Source organism: Microtus pennsylvanicus, chromosome 16, assembly GCF_037038515.1.
Source record: "Microtus pennsylvanicus isolate mMicPen1 chromosome 16, mMicPen1.hap1, whole genome shotgun sequence".
Classification (NCBI taxonomy): domain Eukaryota; kingdom Metazoa; phylum Chordata; class Mammalia; order Rodentia; family Cricetidae; genus Microtus; species Microtus pennsylvanicus.
Window position 1 is genome coordinate 33,891,310 of NC_134594.1, and position 23,386 is coordinate 33,914,695.

At 40.2% G+C, this 23,386-nt stretch overlaps 1 protein-coding gene across 2 annotated transcripts; it reads right to left on the reverse strand.

The window, feature by feature from the left end:
- Window positions 1–3,578: 3,578 nt before the first annotated feature.
- On the reverse strand, window positions 3,579–23,356 carry LOC142836380 (vomeronasal type-2 receptor 1-like). 2 transcript variants are annotated; one of them, XM_075950631.1, is made up of 6 exons: window positions 23,130–23,356; window positions 19,832–20,123; window positions 17,098–17,967; window positions 7,433–7,663; window positions 5,945–6,068; window positions 3,579–4,561 (listed from the first exon to the last, which is right to left on the reverse strand). In XM_075950631.1, the coding sequence occupies exons 1-6, from the start codon at window positions 23,354–23,356 to the stop codon at window positions 3,579–3,581; spliced, it is 2,727 nt and encodes a 908-aa protein (XP_075806746.1). The 2 variants fall into 2 exon arrangements, with proteins under 2 accessions (XP_075806746.1, XP_075806744.1); XM_075950629.1 differs by having other exon boundaries at window positions 23,121–23,356.
- Window positions 23,357–23,386: the final 30 nt, after the last annotated feature.

The window sequence follows — 23,386 nt, forward strand, 5'->3', positions numbered from 1 at the left end:
TTTGTAATAATAAATGACAGAGATGTGGACTCTGGGTATGAGCCATTTGATTTTTTTTTCACTAAGACAAAAAGACAAAATCACAAAGAGTCATTTGATTTTGTAGAAACTGTCCCTCTCTTGTCCAGCACTGTTGGCTTCTTCAATTCTCCCTACAACCAATTCTGTCGGATCTTCTCTATGCCAAAGATGAGAACAAAAGCATCCTGCTTCATCATAAGGTATCAAAAGTGTGCAGCAGTATCATTACCTCATTGATGACTAGGATACTAACAAACGACCTTAGGGAAAAAAACCCTGTAAGGCCCTGATATATTTAATGTGTTTATTTCATGCATACTGGTTCCTTTACCCTTCAATACCACATGCAGTGCTTTCTCAGCTCCCACTCCATAGATTCAGGCTCATGGCTCTGATTTCTTCTGAAAAATTCTACCCCCATTTCTCCCTTCATCCTCTCCCCTGCTTCTCCCCTCTCCCTTTCCCATGTCTACTCTCCCCTCCTCCCCACATACTACTTCTGAGCCACACGTCTAGTTCATCCGCTTCCTTTCTTACGAGGTCCAGCTCAGAAACAAACCTCTCTTAGGAGATGGACTCACCCTTCTTCTTAGTCCTCCTCTGTTGCCCTATTATCCCCTTTTCAAATTCTCTCCTTCAAGTACATAATTCATAGTATTTTCAGAGTACAGTCCAGGCAAAGTATTAGATCTTGAAAATTGTGCAGACCATTTTAGCATGCAACTTTTCTCCAGAGTACCCTCCTTACAGATGCAATACAAACCCATACAAACTTGATGTACGGTGGTAACAAATACAGCTTCAATTGTCATTCTAAGACATAGAATAAGCTAAGAGTACACAATAAGGAGATTTTGAGTCATTTATGGTCTAGTTCCATGATGGAATGCAGCACCTTTTAGGTCTTGTTCTTAAGAACAAAAGTACAGCCCCTCACCAGTTGCAGCACTCAGAACTGACCCTGCACTTGCTGGGCAGCTTTGTAGACTCAGGTGTGGGTGAATCGGTCCTGAGGGCATGAGAGGGGCATAGCTGGTACCGTTTTCCATGTGGTGATGAGGGTGAGGGAAAGATACCATCCCCCCCTGTTTCCTCTTCCACATGTGGTGGGCAAGGGAGCTGACCCTCCCGCTAAGCAGTTGTAACACTCAGGAAAGTGGACCATGCACTTTGCCTGGGCAGTATAGTAGAGCTGATACTATTGGGTGTAGGTGAACCAGCCTGAGAAGGTGAATGGGGGAGATCTGGTCTATCCCCTCATCTGCTATATAATAGTGTGGGCAAAAGAGAAAGGCCCTTCCCACCCCCTCCACCTCTCACCCTTCCACCAGCCACCTCCCTACTCCACCCCTGTCCCTTGCCACCTATGGCAAGATGGAAAAGCTGGCCCGGAGGTCATAAGAGCAGGATTGCTGTCCCTGCCTCTCACCAGCTACAGCACTCAAGAGAGTGCCCCCAACACTCACCTGAGCAACACAGTAGAGCTAGCCCTGATGGTGTGGGTGTGGCAGAGCCACCCCAGAGGGTGTGAAAGCTAGCCCTATCCCTGTTCATCACTTCAAGGGTAAACCAGCTGGGGCAATGTTGGAGAGCTCACCCTGGTGGTTAGGATGGGGCGGGGGAATGGGGGAACTGGCATGTGGACCAACACAGCAACTACCTAGGCCCAGAACCAGGGTTGTGAGTTGGCCCACTCCATATCCACCCCATCTATGATCTGCAGGAGCACATGAAGTTGTTGGTCCTGCAGACCCAAAGCTGCAGGATCTCCCCAACACAGGGCAACAAACAACAGGATATCCAAGAGGAGTCCCAGTGAGGGTCCAGCATCAACAGGATGCAGAAACCAGAGGCCTGGAACCAGACCAATGACCCTTTGAAATGAACACTTGCAAGTAAAGATAAATGTATAAAAGCGTTTACTGTGTGACTCAGTGAGTCCCACTACAGCTTCCTAAATGAGATTTTTCCTTTCTTCTTCATTTGTCTTTTTTTTTCCTCTCAAATTTTATTTCATTTTTTTCCCCCGTGGGAGAGGTTGCAAGGGCAGACGGTGGATATGAAGGGCATGGATCTCCTGGAGCTGAAGTTACAAATGTGGGAGCAGCCTGACATGGTAGATGGATTTGTAGAAAATGCTGGAGTTCATTTTCCCTCCAATAAATATGATCACTTCTGAAACCTACTGTCACTTGACAGAAACTCATTTAAGTTGTAGGAAGGTTAATGTGGGAGGTTGTTCTGTTTATGTATTGCTTTTATTGATTAATGAATAAAGAAACTGCCTTGGCCTGTTGATAGGGCAGAGCTCTAGGTAGGTAGGTAAAGGTAGACTGAATGTTGGAAGAAGGAAGGGCCGAGTCAGAGCGATGCCATGGAGCTGCAGGCAGAGTCAGACATGCTGAAATTTTGCCGGTAAGCCACTGCCACATGGCGATACACAGATTAATAGAAATGGGTTAAATCAATATGCAAGAGTTAGCCAATAAGAAGCTAGAGCTAATGGGCCAAACAGTGATTTAATTAATACAGCTTCTGTATGGTTATTTTGGGGCTAAGCTAGCTGGGCGCCAGGAACTGGGCAGCGAGAACCAACAAAGCGGCTCGCTCCACCAACAGAAGATCATCATTATTCTCCCCCCCCCATCTGGAATGACAACCCTGTAAAAAAAAATCAGTAAATAAGCTCGCAATGTATTCTGCTAAGCTAGCCATACTACTTCCAACTTTTGCTCCACCATGCCTGGGTGCATCTGTCCATTTCATTTGATTGGGATAAATGAACATTATAAAACTCTCTGAAAGACAGAGCACTTTCTGTTCCTCATGTCGTTCTCAATTCAGATATTTACTTGTAGTTTTGTTGGTCAGTATTTTGCAAGTTATGTTTCTTCATCTATGTATCTGCATATCTATATTTATATTCCATTTATCCAAAAGAATAGGAGATTAAAACCATTTTGTAACATTTTCACAGGGGAGTAAATTCTACTTAACTCTGTGCAATGACATGACAAATATTACTGAATTTCTCAAAAACCTAGCATCTTATGACTTGTTCTGTGTTAATTTTTTTTAAAGTCAAGGCCTTTATTATAGATTAGACATAACTACTATCTTGGTGTCTTAATGTTCTTTCTTTTTGCTTCTTCGAGTAATGTTTTCAAACCAACACTTTTGCACTTATTTTCTCTAGGAAATTCCATGGAGGGCATCATCCCTTAGAGAAGGAATGAGGGGTTAAAGAAAGTATGTTTTGTTAATAAGGTTCTATGGTTTCTTGTCATTTTGGACAAGTTGTATCTGTCACATCCTCTATTGTAAAAGACCCAATGAAATGTTCTAATGAAGTAGTTAACAATCTCAATGATGTCATATTATACTCCTTGACAAATGGTATTTTGCAGACTAAGGTTTTATTCACTATGCAAGACTACATTATGAGGGATAAATCCCCAGTACCCCAGAGCAACAGGCAGCTGTGTCTGAAGCAACCAGACAGGGAAGGTTGAGCCAGGTCATCATCCAGCTCTGCATGTCCCCTGGGACTCACGACTCTACTCATCCAGAACAGTCGACACTGTGGTGTTGTTAAGCTCACTGCTCACAGAAGCTGAGGTCAGCTGGATGCTCCTGTCTACAGTGGGGACTCTCCCACCAACAGTTTCATCAGTGTTCCTCTTTGGTCTCAGCAGAATAATGAAGCACTTGGGAAGAAATATACAGCCTAACAAGCCATAGCTGGATGCCAAAATGGCAAATAATTCCACAGCCACTTTGAATTTTCCTTTGGTGCTCAGGTACGCAGGGACAAAAGAGATCCAGACAATGAAAAAGACCAGCATTGCAAACGTGATGCATTTCCCTTCATAGTAGTTATCTGGCAGCTGGCGAGCTACAAATGTTGTAAGGAAACACAGTAAGGCCAGAAGGACATCAAACCCAAATATGAAGCACAGGAACTCTATAGAACCTTCATTGCATTCAAAGATGATCTTTACATTTTGAGGTTCAATGTTCTTGAACATCCTCGGAGGTTCCAATACCAAGTAAGCTGAGCATGTACCAATCTCCCCCAAAACACAGACCAGAACAATGAGTTTTCGAATAACAGGGTGCATGGATATAAGTCGAGTTTTGGATATGGAAATCCTGTAGGCAAAAAAGAGCGAAATAGTCTTTCCGAGAATGGAAGACAGACAGAGGCAAAAGCCTAGCGCCAGAGTGACCTGGCGGGCCATGCAGGACCAGTTCAGTGGCTTGCCTATGAAGAGCAAGGATGAGAGCACCGTGATGAGCAGAGACATCTGAATGAGGAAGCTCAGCTCCCGGTCATTGGCCTTCACCAATGGAGTGTGCCTGTGGATCACATACACCACGATGACTGCCAAGACCACGAGTGCCCCCAAGATGGAGAGCATGACAAGGGTGAACCCCAGGGCCTCCTCATAAGCGAGGAACTCCACCTCCTTTGGCACACACTTGTTCTTCTGTGCATTGGACCAGTCGTCTTCCCCACATGGGTCACATTCTCTTTGGCCTATTGGGAAAGAGCAGAGAATTGATTGTAAGGGACCCAGTTGTCACCTTTAACTGTGAATAGTGCAGAGCAGTCAAAGGCATGAGCAAGGTGTGTGTGTGTGTGTGTGTGTACACATATTTGCATGTGCCTGTGTGATCTTAAATTTATTGTGGGAAAATGGCCTTGTCGCTGACAGTTGCTGTGACAGGTTGAGAGTTGTTTTCTATTTTAGGAATTGAGCATTTCTCCCCAACCCCAGGCTTTCTTGAATTGGTCTTTTCCAGTGATGTTCTCTTCTCTTTCTCTTCCATCTATCTACAAGGAAAGAGGAGTGTGTCCTTACTAATCCCAGAACTGTCCAACAATGAGAAAGTCACAGCTACTGAGGTGAGACAATCAAAAGGACTGGGACACAGTTGGTTAAAACCCTTGTGTTCTCTGCCCCTCCTTCAGTATTCTCTTGTTGAGGAGAACTGTGTATATATATCCCTAATGAAATGTCCCCAACTCCAGATGCTCAATTGAATAAATTGGGAGGCTGAGGGTGGGAGGAAAAACAAAACCATCACCTCTGCCCCCTGAGGTTAAGAAAGCCAAGTCTGTCTGGATGGAGGCTCCAAGAGGAAGCACTGATGAACAGAAAAGAGTTACTTGAGGTGAGGATATGGCAGATGAGGGAATGGGTCTACCCAATGTTAATTTAAAGATCCAGGGATCGACTGGTGTTTCCTTTCAGTCATGCTGACTCCCAGTCTGGACATCTCTGATGGAAATCTGAGTGGACACTGGGGACCTGTATCTAAGGAGCTCTGCAGGAGACAGGGTGCTTGTTTTCCAACTCTGACCATTTTATCCTTTTTACATGGTTACTCTTAAGGGACATGTGACAAAAGACAAGTGTATTTTTGTTTCTTCAACAGCAACAAAAAGTAGAAATGTAAATAGTCCTGCTCCTACTCACTTCACAAAACCAAGCTGCCTAAGTCACCTCCAGAGAGCAGCAACTGAGCGAGCTGTTGCAGGAGCTCCTTCAGCAGTGCTGTGCCCTGCATGTGTTCTCAGTGCACAGCACCTTAAGACAAGCGAGTGACTCATATCCAGCTGTCGTTAGTGCTGAGTCTTAGGAACAGTAGTTTAGACATCTTATGGCTGTATTTATATATCACATTTTATATTTTTATGGTATTTCCTTATGAAATTTATGGTGGTAGGCTTTTTTCTTACTTCAGAAATGAAAACTATTATTTTCCTTTATTCATACTGAAAATGGATACTTTTGGGGGTTTCATGATACTTGTTATAGGTTGCTTATATCTTTTCATAAAAAAGGATTGCATGTTTTCTGACAACACTTGGTTATTCTAAGTGTATTACTACCAATGCAAAAGTGCCCATCTCTACCTAGTTTCTCTGACACATATCCATCAGCACATGGGATGCAATCAAAGCAACAGATGGGTTGACCGTGTCGAATTCCCTTCCTGGTTCCTGGAGGACACAGTTTTGTGCAGACTGAATCTGGAATCTAGTAAAGACAAAGACAGTAGGTTGTGAAACTGAGGACATTTACAGTTGTATTTCCAGGGAGAAGTGTGCTCTATATATAAAGGAGATGAACCCAGGATAGTGAGCAAACATAGCAGACAAAACATATCAATATAGAGAGCTTAGAAAGAACTTCTACTGAAGAACAATGTTGAGATTGACTCTGAAAGGCCAAACAAACACTAATGGCAGCTCTATGTAATATTGGTGTTCAAGATCAAAATAATATCACATAAGATGCTGTGAATCAGACAGTTTGCTAAATCTTTTTCTGTCTTGATGAGACCTGTGATCCTATCTTCATTATCAGCCCCAGAAAGATATTTATTGTCATTAGTGCATCCCAAAATATTATTTATTAGTTAGACATTGATCATAAGTGGCTGGTAGCAAGGAAAAAAATAAGGTCTGTTGCATGAGAACTATCATGAAGGTACAAAAATAATATAGAGAGGGCATAGCTTGGAAAGTTTTCTTGCCATCTATGTTTAGAAATTTCAGTAGTAACCACAGGCCTCTTTATGTTTTTATGTTCAATATGGATGTGCACCTTGAAATCCAGAATAAACCTGATATTTGTTCATCAGTTTTATATTAATCTGGGGAGATAATTATTAATAGAACAGATAAAATATGCTTTCTGAGCCAGGAATAGTGACAGCTTGAGCTACATACTAGTACCCCAGTTAAAAAACAAAAACAAGGGGGCTGGAGAGATGGCTCAGTGGTTAAGAGCGCTGCGTGCTCTTCCAAAGATCCTGAGTTCAATTCCCAGCAACCACATGGTGGCTCACAACCATCTGTAATGAGATCTGGTGTCCTCTTTTGGCCTGCAGGCATGCATACAGGCAGAATACTGTATACTTAATAAATAAATAAATCTTAAAAAAATCATCTAGAAGATTTAAAAATAAAACACAAACTAAACAAAAAAACAAACAAAAAACCTAGAAAATTTAAGCTTACAAAACTGTCTACCATTTAAGACATAGTACACATTTTTGGTGCTATTGGTAAATTTTAAATTTGTTTGAATTACCTACAAAACAACTTCGTTATATAAATATAACTTCAATCTTAGTAGAGAAGACAAAATAAAATTACTATGTTCCGTTGAAGCATTCTCAACTATTACTAAGTTATGATAAAATTCTCATGAGTTTTAGTATAACATAGATTCTTTAAAGTCTAAGTAAACATGCAGCAACATGGGAAAACATATGCTGCACTAAGGAAATTTATTTGGAATATGACAAAAAAGTTAGGTGTTTTGCATTTACTTAGTACCTGAAAAAAATAAATTTCTCTTTCTATATGAATAAAAAATATGGCAGACCAACTAACCCTTGAAGATTCCGTATTCCAATATAATGTTGAGTTCTGTGGAAGAACAAGTTCAAAACTTGACTCTTGGAATTTGTATTCTCCAATTTTGACAAAGGCGATTCCTCCAGTATTATCTATTTGCCAATTGAGGATATCATAATATCCAATATCCAAATCTCCATTGACGTCAAACTGTATTTTTCTTCCATCATGGGTGGTAAATTTCAATTTGTTTAAGTATATCAGTAGCTAAGAAGGAAGTAGGAACAAATAAAAAGCAATGTATAAATATTTTAATACTTACAATTTTAATATTTACAAAGAAATTAGATTTGAATTCATATGGAATTATATTTTATCTTTTGCCACCCTTATTTTTGTTACCAACTGTGATATCCTCTAGCCACAGGTGGCAATTCATACATAAAAAGTGATTGACTGAATTGAGATGTGCTGTGCATGTAATAAGCATATTGGATTATAAATAATGGAAACTACCCTGTTAATAATTTCATGTTATTTTAATAGCATGACAGCACATTAAATTATGATAACACAGTAAATAATATTTTAGACATACTGGTTTAAATAATTTGCTTTACTTGTTTTTACCTGTTTTTCTTTAACTTTGGCTACTGGACAATTTTAGATTACCTCTGATATATATATTAAAATTGTGTGTTTTTGTTAGATTAACATAAGATTATAATAAGGCTTAGCCATATTATTTCTCCATACAAAGGGACAGGAGAATATTCAGAATATTTTTCATTCCCCTTACCCCACTTTCCCTATGTAAAGTTACAAAGGTTTGCAACTATTACCTTCCTTTGAAAATCTCACAGTCTTGTAGAGAGACTACACCATCAGGCATGGAAAGTTAAATTCAATAGAGATTAGATTGTTGTGTAACAGTTTTCCCCAAACTGAAGCATTTTATCCTTGAAGGGAAGCTCTTTAAGTTTTAAGATAAACAACTCAAAATAGCTTCAGGAAGTCCCTGAAACTGACCAGATGCACTAGGTCCCTCCCTGCCAGAGTAAACAATGAAAGCTGAGAGTCCCTTCCAGACTACTTGAGCAAAACTGCAAAGAAGCCTCCAGCAAGCCAAGCTGCAAAGAAAACTGTTGACACCAGTCCATCTGCTGGGACGAAATAGAATCCAGTTGTGTTTCCTGGAAGGTCTTTAGATTAACTTTGAAAGAACACTCCTATGAGCTGCCTGAACATTGTCGTAGATTTGTATACTGTGTGAAGGCATATTTACTGTGGTTGGTGTAAAAAAAAAAAGCTGAATGGTCAATAGTTAGCAGGAGGTATAGGCTGGATTTCTCTGGAGAGAAAGGAAAAGGATTAGGAAACTAGGCATGTGGGAGATGCCAGGAGACATAGAGAAAAACCAGGATGTGCAAGATAGAAGAGAAGTAATGCCATGTGATAGAACATACATTAATATAAATGGGTTAATATATATTATAAGAGCTGGTTAGGTAGAAGCCTAAACTAAAGGCTGAACTTGCATAATTATAAGAAGTCTCTGCATCATTATTTGGGAGCAGGCTAGAGGAACGGAGAAGAATTATTACACTTTAAGGCTGTGGCATATGCTCCAGGTTCCCCATTTTTGTGAGCTGTCACCGTGCTAGGGTAGGCCTTGGTGATGCAGCTGTCTTTGAGTCATTTACGCTCCTGTAAGTAACCCCTCACCCATATTCCTGTTAGTAACCTCAGTAAAACTCATTGGGTCACTAAGTTGGATTTTAGAGGTCTCCAAACTTTGATCTGTTGTGGGCTCCCTATCTGGGTTGAGTAGATGTGTGTGTGTGTGTGTGTTACATCTCCCCAAGAATAGTTTTGTCACACAACAGTTGCTATGGCAGAAGAAATGTTGAAAGGGCATAGGTGGGGCAAAGACTAATTAGCTCAGGAAATAGAAAATCCTTCATTTCTCAGAAAGTGTCCACTTTCGTTGGGCTAAGCCAATTAGCAGGAAATTTCTTTGAGAGTATGTCCCTGCATTCTAAGTTTCCGTAGTGCAGAAAAGGATGTGGCCAGTGGTATAACAATTCATGGAAAAACCTACAGGATCAAGACTAGACATCAACGAGAATCTTATGAGAAAATAACCTTTCTCTAACTCACACTTTACCTCATTAATTTTAAATAGGTAGGAGCATGTTTCTTTAGCATACAGGTAACCCATCACTCAGGCATATCCTTGATCTTCATCTGTACTTGGATTTCTTAATAACCTAGTGTGGTCACCAGCTCTCCACAGACCAATAAGGCTGCAGAAGCTGGTAGACAGAGCCTGGATGAAGGTCTCTGAGGGTCTGAAGTCTTTTGGTTCTTGTAAATATCTTGACCATAAGTAAGGCACACACTCAACAAGCATTATTTGCCTGGTCTGTGAAGGGAAAATAATTATTCTTCTCTGTCTTTGTGATAGTGATTAATGCTACATAGCTGGAAGAATTTACTAAGTGAATACACCGAGATAGTGTTTCAGTCACCATTCACCCCTGGGACTGCGTTCTGTCACCTGGCCTCTGGTTTCTCTTTGCCTCTTTTCCTCTCTGTTCTTCTCAATTCCAATGAAATATATGTCATAAATCATGAAAATTCAATTTCTATTGCTACATCTATGAAATTCTACCCCTTTATCAAAGAGTCAAACAAATAGTCAACGACTTCCACACTCTGCTCCTTCCCTAGTGAAGCCTTCCCACAGTTTCACATGTCTGTCCATTTTCGGATGGTAGAACATAAATCTCCTCTGTCATATATTTCTTAAGGGTTTAAAAATGCCAGATGAGTGTTGGGCATGTGTCTAATCCCAGAAATTGATACAAAGTACATACATAGCATGAACTTGTCTCAGAAGGAGAAGGATGGGAAGGAGCTGGAGAAGAACACAAGAAGGCAGAAGGATTCAGGAATGTTCAACTAAAGAACAGAATTTCAAAGGTTTTCTTGTCATGTCTGTTGGTAGGATAAGCTTGACACTAAGTAGACTGTGTATTCATTTTGTTTTCTTAAGCAAATATTTATGTTGACACGTTTACCAGGCTTTCCTATTTGTATATTATTCTATACCATAAGGACCTAATTGTTTTTACACTGTTGACATATGGTTCTGTGGTGATATTTTGTTTGTGGTCTAACAAAGTTTGCCTAAAGATCACAGGGTGCAGGTAAGTCACTAGTGAGCCACAGAGGCCCAGCAGTGGTGGTGAATACCTTTAATTCCAACACTTGGGATGCAGAGGCAAATAGATCTGTGTGAATTCAAGGCTGCCCTGGGCTACAGGGGATTTTCAAGTTTAAAAGAGAAACAGAGACAAGTAGTGATGGCTCACACCTTTAATTCCAGTACTTGGGAGTCACACATCTTTAATCAACGCACTAAGAATGGGCATGCTTGGTGAGAGAGGGGAATATAAAGCAGGAGGAGACAGGAACTCGGTGAATTTAGTCTGAATATTTGTAAGGGCCAGGCTCACCCCTTTGGTCTGAAGAGTCAGTAGAGGTAAGAACTAGTTGGTGGCTGTTTCGTTTCTCTGATCTTTCAGGATTAACCCCTATATCTGATTCTGGGTTTTTACTATTAAGACCAATCAGAATTTGTGCTACATTGTTCTATGGTCAACCCTTGCTACAGACAACTGCTGACTTTTATCTTGACACTATGTGGGCTTTAGACCATCTTTAAAGCTTGTTTCACTTGCAGTAATTGTTTCTTTGAGTAAATTTAAATTTAGCATTTCAGTGTTCAGATAAGCTCTAGGATCCTCATTCAGCAGGAAACAGTATTCTTTATTATGACAAATGTATTCTAAAGACTTGTAAAATTAGACTTTTGACATTTATAATCTAATTTAGTTTATCATTGTGCATCCATCACAGCTTTCTTTGGATCAGTAAACGTATCTGTTGTTCTAACATTGTCCTGTTGCTATGACAATAACATGACCTAAGGCAACTTGGGGAATGAGTTATTTGGTCTTCATTTCCAGATCACAATCCATAGCTGATGAAAATCAGGTTAAAATCCTGGAGGCAGGACCACAGAGGAGTGCTGCCCACTGGCTTGCTCTCTGGTGTATGATGAGCTACCTTTCTTATAAAGTCCAGTCCCACCTGCCTAGAGATGGTGCCACTCAAAGTGGAGTGAGCCCTCCCACATCAATCATTAATCAAGACAAGCTCTTATAAACACAGGGCAATATGATCTGAGACATTCTTTAATGGAATGTCCCTCTTCCCAGGTGATTCTAGCTTGGGTCAAATTGATAATAAAACTCTTATCTGCATCCCCAGTATTCCAAGTTAATAAACGGAAATGGCACACTCTACTGAAGTAGCTCACACTGAAGCAAGGGCAGAGAACACACAAATGAAGCTGTAATGTTAGGAAATTTCAAATATGGGAAATTCTTAGAGATGATAGAGGGAATTTCAATAAATAGAACAAGAGCCAACTCAAAGTGGCTTCCAGAAATCAAATTTGTGAGCTCTTGGCAGCAAATAATAATAATAATAACAACTCAGAATAGATGTTTCCTTGAGTCCATCTTGATATCTAAACTGGTAGAGATAAAATAGAAGTCCAGATAACATGGGAATGAAATGAGTGAAATAGCAAAGAAATCATTTTTCAAGCAGCAATGGAAAAGACAGTTAGGGAAAGAAAACTTTTAAATGGATGGTTAAATTGGTGGGGAAAATAATGATGAAAAGCAAGAGCGTTTTACCGGCTGGAAAATGTTGCCTAGAAAGATAATTACTGTTGTCATTTTGTTTTGATTTTTGAGAGATGGCCTTACTTTGTATCTCTGGTGGCCCTGGAATACACAATGCAGCCAGTGTTAGCATTGAACCCATGGCAATACTGTCTCAGCTAGAATAGAAGGCACGACTCACCACACTTGACTCTCACAGTTAACTATTAATTCAGCTAAGAAACATAGTATCTTTCTGCTGAGACATCTCTTAACAGCAATAATAAAAGATAATTATATCATTTGAACTCTGATATGCAATATTTAAAAAAAACAATTTAAGCTGTAGAAATGTCTCATATTTATAGAACTTGTTGATCTTGAAGATGACCAAAATTTGATTTACAACTCAACAAGGCAGCCCATGATTGCCTATAACTCCAGTTCCAGGTGTTCCAATGCCTTTTTTTCTGACTCCCATGGCTCGCTACAATGCATGTGGAACATGCAAACAAAACATTTATATGCATAAAATAAAATGAATCCCCAAACAGACACAATATCCTCTCTGTCATTTTTCCAAATAATGTATATGTACAACCTAATCATGATAAAAAATTGGGCAAATGCAAATTGAAAACCAGTCTAAAAATGCCTTGTCCAGTGCTGTTAAAAGTGTTATTGATAAGGAGTTGGAGGAATGGATCAGCGGTTAAGAGTATTTCCTGCTTTTCAGAGGACCAAGGATTAGTTCTAAGCACTCACATGGTGCTTCCCAACCATCTATAACTTTTTTTAGGGCATTTGAGCCCCCCTTTCTGACCTCTGTGAGTATAGCCATGCTTGTTGTGCACTTAAATGCACACAGCCAAACACTCATGTGATGTGAGATTTCCCTCTGTATGCTATGAATATGTTTTATTTCCATTGGTTAATAAAGAATCTGCTTTGGCCTATGGCAGGGCAGAATATAGGTAGGCAGGAAAGCTAAACTGAATGCAGGAAGAAAGAAGGTGGAGTCAGGCAGATGCCATGTAGCCCCCAAGAAACAAGATGTAAGGTAACAAACTATGAGCTTCATGATAAAAATGTAAAATAATAGAAATGGGTTATTTTAAGATGTAAGAGCTAGTTAGGAATATGCCTGACCCATCGGCCAAACAGTGTTCTGATTAATATAGTTTCTGTGTGATTATTTGGGTCTGGGTGGTCGGGAAATGAAAGTGGAGTCTCTATTTACACTTATGCACATTAAGTGAAATAAAATAAAATAGAACTTTAAAACAAGGTATCAAGGATAGGGAAACTCTCAAAGAATGGTCACAGATTGAGTGGTGTCAGCTGGAGCACTAAGAAGAGCCGGCAGTAAACGCAGGGAGGGGGTAATTAGAAAATGAAAGTCAAAGAAAACGCACAGGTCCTAGCCACTGTGGCCTCTATTAAATTGATAGACTGTGATTGATTACTTTACAAGTAAAGTGAAGATGATCAGACAAGGAAGAAGAGATAAGTTAGAGACACTAAGTGGGCCTCCTGCAGGACTGCCAGGGCCAGGGCAGGGAGGCTCATGCTCTATAATTTTAGTAAGAGGGAGGCAAGGATGGAATCAAGCAGGGAATCTTGGGTGAGCTCACTCAGGCTACAGGGCACCAACAGGAGTTGTTTGACAGGAGATGAAGGACAGGCAGTATGGATTTGAATATTCCAGATAACTCTCTATAATCCTCACCCCCTGACATTCATGCTTTTGTGTGGTTCCTTCTATATTGTACAAAGACTTTATCTTCTAGGTTTTTCTTCAAAGTGAGAACCAGAAAAAGTCTATTTATCAATTTATTAAGGGGTGCAATGGAGTGCAAACTAATGAACATAGAGCAAGGGAGACACCGCTAATCCCTGCTGCTGCTGTCTTGCCATTCTCCTGAGTGTGACGAGTTCTGAGCAGCCAACAGAGCATATGACCCTCTTCTCAGTTTCTTTAGATTGCATATTCAGAGAAAACCATGCCCATGACGATTTACTCCCAAATGTCATTGGCTAATAGGATCAAACTCCCAAGACATTCCACCTTTTTTTTCTAATTACATATTTTATCAAAGATACTTCATCTACCGACAGCAGAAAGGAGTTTGGACAAAATGAAGTCTACTTTCCCAAGAGCTGGGGGATGTGGATGGTCTTTAGTTATTTGGCAGGTTATGAATGTTTGTGATATTTAGGAAAATATAGGAATATTGGATAAAAAGACAACTGTTAATCTCAGATATTTTATGTTGACATTGATTTTGGTATAGTGATACAAATTTAAAGTTAATTTTGTTACACTGTATATGTATTTCTATTCTTGTTTCTTTAAGGATTTTTGTGTATTGATACAAATCTAAGGTTGTTTTTGTTACAACATATCATATGTATATTTCTACTCTTGTTTAAGGAGTTATATTTATGTAGTTCATTTAAAAATGCAATGTATAGTTAAGAAATACAAATTATGAGGTCTTGTCAGTTTCCTCTAATTTGTATTAGGGGAAACAAGATCTCCTGAGAAAATTAAGAGGGGGGTGCCGAGAAGGGAGGATGGAAGGGGAGGGTGAGGAGAAAATGGGAGGGAGGAAGAGAACATGAGGGATTGGGAGGCTCAAAAGAGGGAAGGGCAGTGAGGGAGAGAAAGGAAAGAGATATCTTGATTGAGGGAGCCGTTAAAGGACTATCAAGAAACATAGCAGTAGTGAAAATCTCAGATGACCCAAGCTAAGACTCTAAATAACAGTGGAGAGGATGCCTAAACTGGCCTTTCCCTATAATCAGACTGATGACTACCTTAATTATCATCATAGAACCTCCAGCCAGCAACTGAGGGAGGCAGATACAGAGATCCACAGCAAAACACTGGGCAGAGGCACCTGAGATCAGCCCACGAGAGGGAGGAGCGATAATATGAGTAACGAGGTCAAGACCGTAATGGCGATACCCTCAGAAACAACTGAGCTGGTGAGAGCTCACTGACTGTGGACTGATAGTGGACTAACCTGCATAGGACTGAATTAGGCCCACTGAATGTGGAGGATAGTTGCAAAGGTTGGGCACCCTGTGGGGCTCCCACTTGTTGTGGGAGGAGGGAAGGAGTGGAAACAGGGATAGCTATATAAAATGAGAAAAGATTGTATTAAAAATTCTTAATAATAAAGAAAAAGAAATACAAATTAATAGTCATCTATGATAGTCAAACTTACAGTCAGGTTTAGTTAGGTTTTCTAAATATGTAGAAATATACTTCAGATGGATAGTAATCTTCAAACACTTAAAATACCTACAGAATATGACATCTAAAATATTTTAAGAACTTAGACTTTTTTTTTGAGACTGAGACACTGGCAGCACCAATAACTTCAAGAGAATAATGGACATTGAAGTAGCTCCTATGGAGTTTGCTTTCAATATGGAAAGGTTAGTCATTTGGGCAAAAAACTGTTCTTGCCTGGACTGCGAAAGTATGCTCTATAAACTGGATATGCAGGACCCACAAGAAAATGATTGCTGAACTTGCCAAAACATGGTGAGGTTCCTGCTTCATGAAATAGTCTGCTAGACCTTCTGACACACACAGAAGAAAGCAGCTGACAAAGTTTGCCAAAATAGGTGGAACAGTCCTTCAAGTTTTCTACTTCACTGAGAAATCTGGCAAACACTATAGGCCTGTAGGCTGATTATGGATGCCCCAATGTCATAGAAGAACTTTGGGTGACTGTCCAGGAAGAGAGAAGTCTCTGCAATTTTAGAGTTCTGGAAGTTGCTTATAATGCACTTCCTGTTACTCAGGTAATATTAAGTCCTTCTAGGGTCTTTGATGGAGTATAAGCCTAAATAGTTAGAATTATAGTTTTTCTTAGTTATGATAAAAGATAAATTAGACACAAAAATTTAGACTCACAAAGATAAAATAGATGATAGAGTATTTTCTTTAATTCTGCCAAATTCAAATAGACTAAATTTTGTAAGTTTAATTCTTGCTTGATAACTTTTGTCATGTGTAATTTTACAATGTTAAAGTTAAATCCTTCCTTTTTGAATTAGATAGAAAGGGGGGAGATGATGTGAGATGCCCTTCTTTATGCTGCCAATATGTGTTGCTCTTATTGATTGAAGAATAAAACTGCTTTAGCCTATAGTAGTACAGAATATAACTAGATGGAAAATCCAAGCAAAGATACAGGAAAAAAAGAAAAAGGAGTCGAGAGACACCAGCAGCTGCCAGAGAAGCAAGATGTGAGGTAATAAGCCATAAGCTTCATGGTTACATATTAAAAAAAATAGAAATTGGTTAATTTAAATGTAAGAGCTAGCTGGTAATAACCCTGAGCCATTGGACAAACAATTATTAATATGAAGTTTCTGAATGTTTACTATATAAGTGGTTGTGGGACTGAGTGGGACACAAAAAAAAGCCTTTATCTATTTTCCTTTGAGATAGATAGATAAGACTAATGGCTAAAATAAAATTACTGGAGTGTAAGGAGAATTTTTTATAATGGCCAGGAACCATTCTAATATGGATGGACATATATGTCTTTGCCTAACACGACACTGATGTTTTGGGTTAGATTACAAGTCCCATATTGTGTTCAGGAAACAGAAAAAAAAATGAAATAACCAGAGTCACTAAATCATGTTTCCTCCAAGATACCTTTAAATTTAGTTTCTGTAAAGAAAAAGAGGTTATTTTGTAAAAGGCATTATTATAATTTGTTTTGGGGGATAGAATTTTTAAACATTGACAAAAAACCTCATAATTTGGTAACAAGTGAGGACTTAAAATGGACAATCAAGCCATTCAGACAAGTCATTAGGGTAAGTTTGATGCTATAAAATTGTATGGAAGCAAGTCAACAGTTTTAATGGTGTAAATTTGGCAGCAAAACCTTGAATTTTTCTTATTCTATGTCATAGAATAAAATAACTTACGTCCTTGGGCTCAAAGTCAGGTATATGTGAACATTTTGTGTCATTTTTATTATCTTCTGGTATGTCACATGTACTGAGGTGATCCAGGGCATAAGCCATAGCATACACAGCTTGTCTGACGTTGTTGGTGATTCTGAGCTGAGACACATCCAGATAGGTGTTTTTCAGGTCTTCCAGCTTCTCCTCTCCAGTGCAGAGCTGATCAGACATGTCATACAACCTGTCTTCTTTGCCAGTCATATTCACTCTGTGGTCCACGTTGTAAGGCACACTGCTATTGGGCCAGGTGCAGTTAAAAGCAGTTTGCCAGAATTCAATGGTCAGGACGTCATTTGGATCCTTGCTAGGGTGCACGTCATAAAGAAACTCTTTCAGTCCTGGTATAACGGTTCTTGGGACTGCAAATCCAATAGTTCCGCCAAAATAGGGGAAGTACTCGGGCTTTGCAATGAGGGCGGAGGTAATCCAGGCTTCGCTGGCTATCCATGTCCTGTTAGTTATGTTATGATGAACCATCTCTAGCACAAAGGGGCTGAGGTCAATGTCAGAGGTAAAAAGCACAATGACTCTGGCCGTGGAACTCTTCACTGCCTTGATGGCGTTTTGCATTTTCTCATTGGAGTAGACTTTGGGAATGGTTTCAGAGAAAGCAACACAGAGGTTGGCATTCTCCATCTTTTCCCTAAAAGATTTTACTCCATATTTTCCATAATCGTCATCAGCTGCAATAGCGCCTACCCAGACCCAACCAAAGTGTTGGATAAGATTCACCATGGCCTCAGACTGGATCTTATCACTGGGTATTGTGCGATAATAAGATGGAAACTGGAATTTGTCACTAAGAATTGGGCAGGAAGAAGTATAGCCAATCTGCAATTGAAAATATTTATAGCTGTTAGAAAGTCAAAGCCTAATTTGAACGACAGCTTCAAAAATTTCTGTGAGGGAAGTACTGAGTAGTTCTCTCTTGCCCTAACATCTTTCCATAGACAATCAGTTACTATGGGTGGGGACTATTCTGGTTAACACTTTGGTTGCCCTCCCAACACAAAGTGACAGGGCTACCATTTTTTTTTTAAGACGAAGCCCACCAATGCACTAGTTTTCATGGGTGGGAGCACAGCATTGCCAGGGAGGCCACTTCTCTTTCCTTTATCCTCCTGGCCTTTGGTGACTCTTCTGAGTCAGGATATCTGGACTCTTCATCAGCTTTAGCATCTCACATGCAGAGAGGATGGACTGCATGCAAGTCTTTGGCTCCGTGCTCTCTCCTGCTCTCACCTCTGCTCCCTTACTTCCCTTCTGTTCTCTCTTTCAGTTTCCTCCTGGACATCTCCTGAGTATGTAGATCCTAAAACTTGCCCTGATGCCTGGGAGATGAGAGAACGTGCTCACCAACTGGATGTCTAAACACCATTCTTTAACAAAGTTACCTGAAACTCTCTTTCTAATGTATGTAACTCAAAAAAGAAAAAGAATGCTTTCCTCACTTGGTCAGTAGTCCTTGCTTGTATTTAGCACTTAGGGGGAACCTAGGCATGGAGATCAGGGAGCCCATATTCCTGACAACCTATCATGTGTCTTTGCTGTCACCAACCCTCCATGTTGCTGTCTTACACCGCAAAACATGTGTCCTTCTCCCCATCCAATCTCATGTCACCAATGAGTCACCCCCAGTCTGATCGTCTATATCATACACTATAGCCCCAGACAGGTGACTCCTTCATGAGTTCCGCATTATTCCTGTGTTCTCCTTTTCTTTTTTTTTAAACTCTTATTCCACTGGCTAATGTTTGTGTTTTTCTTTTTGGCCACACATGTAGCAGATTCATGAGAGGTATTATGTAGGTATTTGCAAATCTCTTTGGGAAGCAATTACATCGGATTTCTTAGGTTTGCTAAGTTGTTTATCATATAAGATCTTGTTACTTGGACCTCTTGTGTCTATATTTCCCCAGAAGAAAATGACCATGATGATAATCTAGATTTTAAGGTTTCTTAACATCAAAGTATTAAACAGAAGGTTTGTTTTGTCTTTTCCTTTCTAGATTTACTATAAGACCCATATTCACATTTGAAGCTCTCTTAGTTAAATACTGAGTTGGGCTGAGGTTGTGCATCATTAGTGCAGGATTTGTCTACTATGAGCCAGTCCCTGGATTTTATCCCCAGGATCACAAGAGAGAGGGAGAGGGAGAGGTAGAGAAGAGACACACACACACACACACACACACACACACACACACAGAGAGAGAGAGAGAGAGAGAGAGAGAGAGAGAGAGAGAGAGAGAGAGAGAGACCGAGCTATGTGACTAACGTATACTAGAATAATGGTCTGGTATATGTTATAAGAGCTAATATGAAACCTGAGCTAATGGGCCAATCAGTTTATATCTATTGTGGACATCTGTGTGATTCTTTGGGGCTAAACAGCTGTGGGAACTGGGCAGGACAGAAACCCCAACAAACAGGACCTCATGTTACTCCTTCCTTCCTTCCTTCCTTCCTTCCTTCCTTCCTTCCTTCCTTCCTTCCTTTCTTTTTTTTGAGACAGGGTCTTTTTGTGCAGCCCTGGTTGTCCTGGAACTTGATCTGTAGAGCAGGCTGGTGCTAAACTCACAGAGATCAGCTTGCTTCTTTCTTTTGAGTGCTTGAGATAAAAGTTATGTACCATCCCCACCTGGGCATAGCATTTGTACGTCTTTCTAATACATAGCACAGTGTTCCAAGATACCTCAGGAATGTAATACAAGCCCAGAATTCTCGAAGAGGCCACTGACAAGGATGATCCCCCTGATCCAATAATTCCTATTAGATATTTTCCGGTACTGTTTCTAAAGTTGGGCTGGTATTCCTCCTGCCCCGTCAGAAATGTCAGAGAAGTCTCCATTGTTTTGGAGATGGAATAGCAGGTGTCAAAGATCTGATAGCCCAGAGTGTGGTTGGGCAAAACGTCGTTCCTCTCATTAATCTCCTTGATGGTGTGGATCATGGTTTTCATCCAGCGGAAACTCCGGAAATTAAACCTGGAAAGGAAAAGCTTTTGTGAAGCACTGGCCACTGGGGGAAGGGAATGGGTGGGGGTGAGGGTGGTGCACTTTTCTGGAAAGATCCTCAGTTACATGCGTGATGACAGCTTTTGCTGAAGCAGCAGGTACTCAGTTGTCTGAACATGTCAATTTTCATAAATAACATTACAATCTTAAAAGATCTAAATATTAGTCATATTCAGCCTTTATAAGTGACGGTTTCATGTTTTCTTGCCCTTTATGTCTCTTATATGCTATAATGTTTTCAAATTTCTGGTTATTTCTCTTCAAAAATTGTTATTCTGGTGACAATTCTCTTTATTAAACACACCCTAAATTTCATAGTACATACTTTCTCATTTCTTTGGAGGGCCCTAGAGCCATGACTTTCCCTCCTTGACTAATTTTCTTCTGAACATTAATTATAATGAAAAATAAAATTTTAAAACATTAATACTTATGGCAGAAGTTATTAAAAGCAGTATGTAAATTTTGTATACTATGACTCCAATTCCATCATGGAGCTTGCTGCTGAGAGGGTTTAACTGAGGCTTTCTTCTTACTGTTCTCACATACAATCATAAACGTGAGCCTCCTAATTTTTATTCTGCAGCCACTAAAATGGGAAATATTCTCCTGAGGTCTATCACCATTTTGTTTTTAAGGCCTTCTGCATGAAATATCACCAAAATCCCTCTTCTATTTTCCCCTTTCACCGGAATTCTAGCCATATTTTGACAACATTGTGAAAAATGATTATTTAAGTAACTGTTATTTTATTACCCTCAGTAGCTAGCTGTAGTAACTAATTTTATGGTATTTAAATTCAAGACCTAAAAGTAAATATCTGCATTCACAATTTGAGATCTTCCTTCTGGCCTGTGTTGTGTGCACATTCTGACACATGTGGAGCAGAGATGTCAAGGTCACCTTTCTTCCTCTGTCATTCTCTGCCTTGTATTCTGAGAGAGGGTCTCTCACTGAATTTGGATCGTGACTTGGCTAACCCAGCTGGCCAGCAAGCCCTAGTGATCTTCCTGTCTCCCTGCTACCGAGCACTGGGATTAAGGATGGCCTCCCAACCAAAGTTTTTGTGTGCTTTTGGGGGTTTCTGACTCAGTCCTCATTCTTGCAAGGCCAGGACTTTATCAAATGAGCCATCTTTCCTGGTCGGTCTATTTAATTCTTGTTTTGGCTTAGTTTTACTTTTCATTTAGTTCATACCTGTTGAGTTCCCCTGGTGTTGTATACTATAAATATAGTAACAAAGAGCCTGTTTTCAATTTCTTTACCCTGAAAATATTGATTTATGTAAGGAAAGGGAAAAGTATTCAAGCAAAGTGATGGAAAACAGCGATGGGAATAGAGGTCTGAACAATGAAATACAAATGAGCCAGCTGAGAGCAATGCCAAGGCTGGAAGGGCAATAAAGAGGTAGGAGAGGGCTGCAGACAGACTGACAGCATGAGGAGAGAGGGCTGCAGACAGACAGCAGACAGCTGGTGAAAAGTTAGCACAACCAGAGAAGGTGTCACATACAAGGATGGAAAGATCAGCATTTTTAGAAGGCAGAGTGAGGGAGGTAACACAGTAAAAGTAGCCAACAGAAGGGACCAGACCCAACTTCACACTGATGGCGTAATATAGCTCCAAACTCAGCGCGGCAGTGCCTTCCACAGGAGGACAGCATTTCATCTCAAGCTAGAAACATCCCCACCTGCTTTGTGTCTGTAACTCCACCTTTAACCTAGCCGAAGAAATAGGTATCTTTGGATAAAAGGATAAAGCTTCCTTCTCCAAACTGAATTATTTACAATATTGTAAAACTAGAATAATCTTATATTTTAGTTGTGGTTTATCAGTTCTCTGGGAATATTGCCCCCCCCCCTTTAAAAAACCTGAACTTCTGTGGAAAATAAACTTCAGAAGTTCCAATAAAGATTGGAGACCAAATTAGGTCATGCAGTCCATGAAAGTCTAGTGTGGTCCACGATGATAGAAATCTAAAGATGGGAAAGCCGTGATGCAGTGATGGGCTGCTGCTATGACAACCGAGCAGCCCCTCAGTTCTTCTGGAGTCTTTGCCTCCCCATGCGGATGGAAATAATCAGAGGGAGGAAGAAAGTGATGACTGCGGACTCATCACAGACTTTTCACTTTGTCAACAACAGCGTGGAAGATGGTTCCTTCCAGTAATGACTCTAACACGACGCATGGAATAAAAGGAAAGGAGCTGTTGCTGCTACAGGGATGAAAGACTGCAAACTTCAGTACGTGTCTACAGGCATAATGACCATGCAGCATCGGGAAAGCCTGATGTAGGAGGTAGTATGTCCCAAATAAACAGCGCTTGTGATTTTTTTTAAACTATTTAAAATTATAAATTTATTTTTAAAAGATCTAGAAAGGGATATAAAAATCATAAAAATTCTGCTTTGTGATGCCAATAGAATTGTAGAGGCCTTGTCTTTTCTTTTCTTTTATTTTTGGAATATATCAGATCTAAACTCCCCCTTTTTCTCCATCTCCCTGAGAGAGAACAATATAGCAGAAGGGACAGAAGGTTTTCTGCAGATCACTTTGCCTCAGGAACAAACCTGCACACTTGAACTTGAGTTTGGAACAATTAACAGTGATTGTTACTGTTACTGTGCCGCTGCAGCCACAGTCTGCAACATCTGTGCTTCTCAAACCTCAGGGTCTTCTCAAAGTGTGGACTCTGTTCAGCAGATGAGGGATGCTATCCCTGAGCCTATGTGTCTAACAAGCTTTTAGATGCTGCTGCTGCTGCTGCTACTGCTGCTTCTGGCCCCCAGAGACCCCTCTGAGGAGTGACTTTCTGTGGAGCAACCATACCCCCACTCCCAGTCCGCTCTGTAAAATGAGATAAAGCCATGCATGATCAGAGAACTTCCCCTGGAATCCAAGCTCATGCTAACCATTCTTCTCCAGTCACCCAAATAAATTTGTAGAAAAGATTAAACAATGGCTTACCCTTCACACATGGCCGATACGGGGTCCCCGTCTGGATCATCTACTGGGATGGTCCTGGTGTGAATAGGAAACAGTCCTCCAATAACAACTGTGTGGTTTTTGGCTTCTACATAGCCAGTCAAATTAAACCTGCGCAGCAACCTGCATCTCCCAGTCTGCTTTTCCTCTTGAGCATGTAATTCAACCCATAAAAATGCAGTTAACGCCAGAATCAAGCACCTCTTTCTGCTAACCATTTTAGTATGGCAAGTTTGAGGATAACGAGT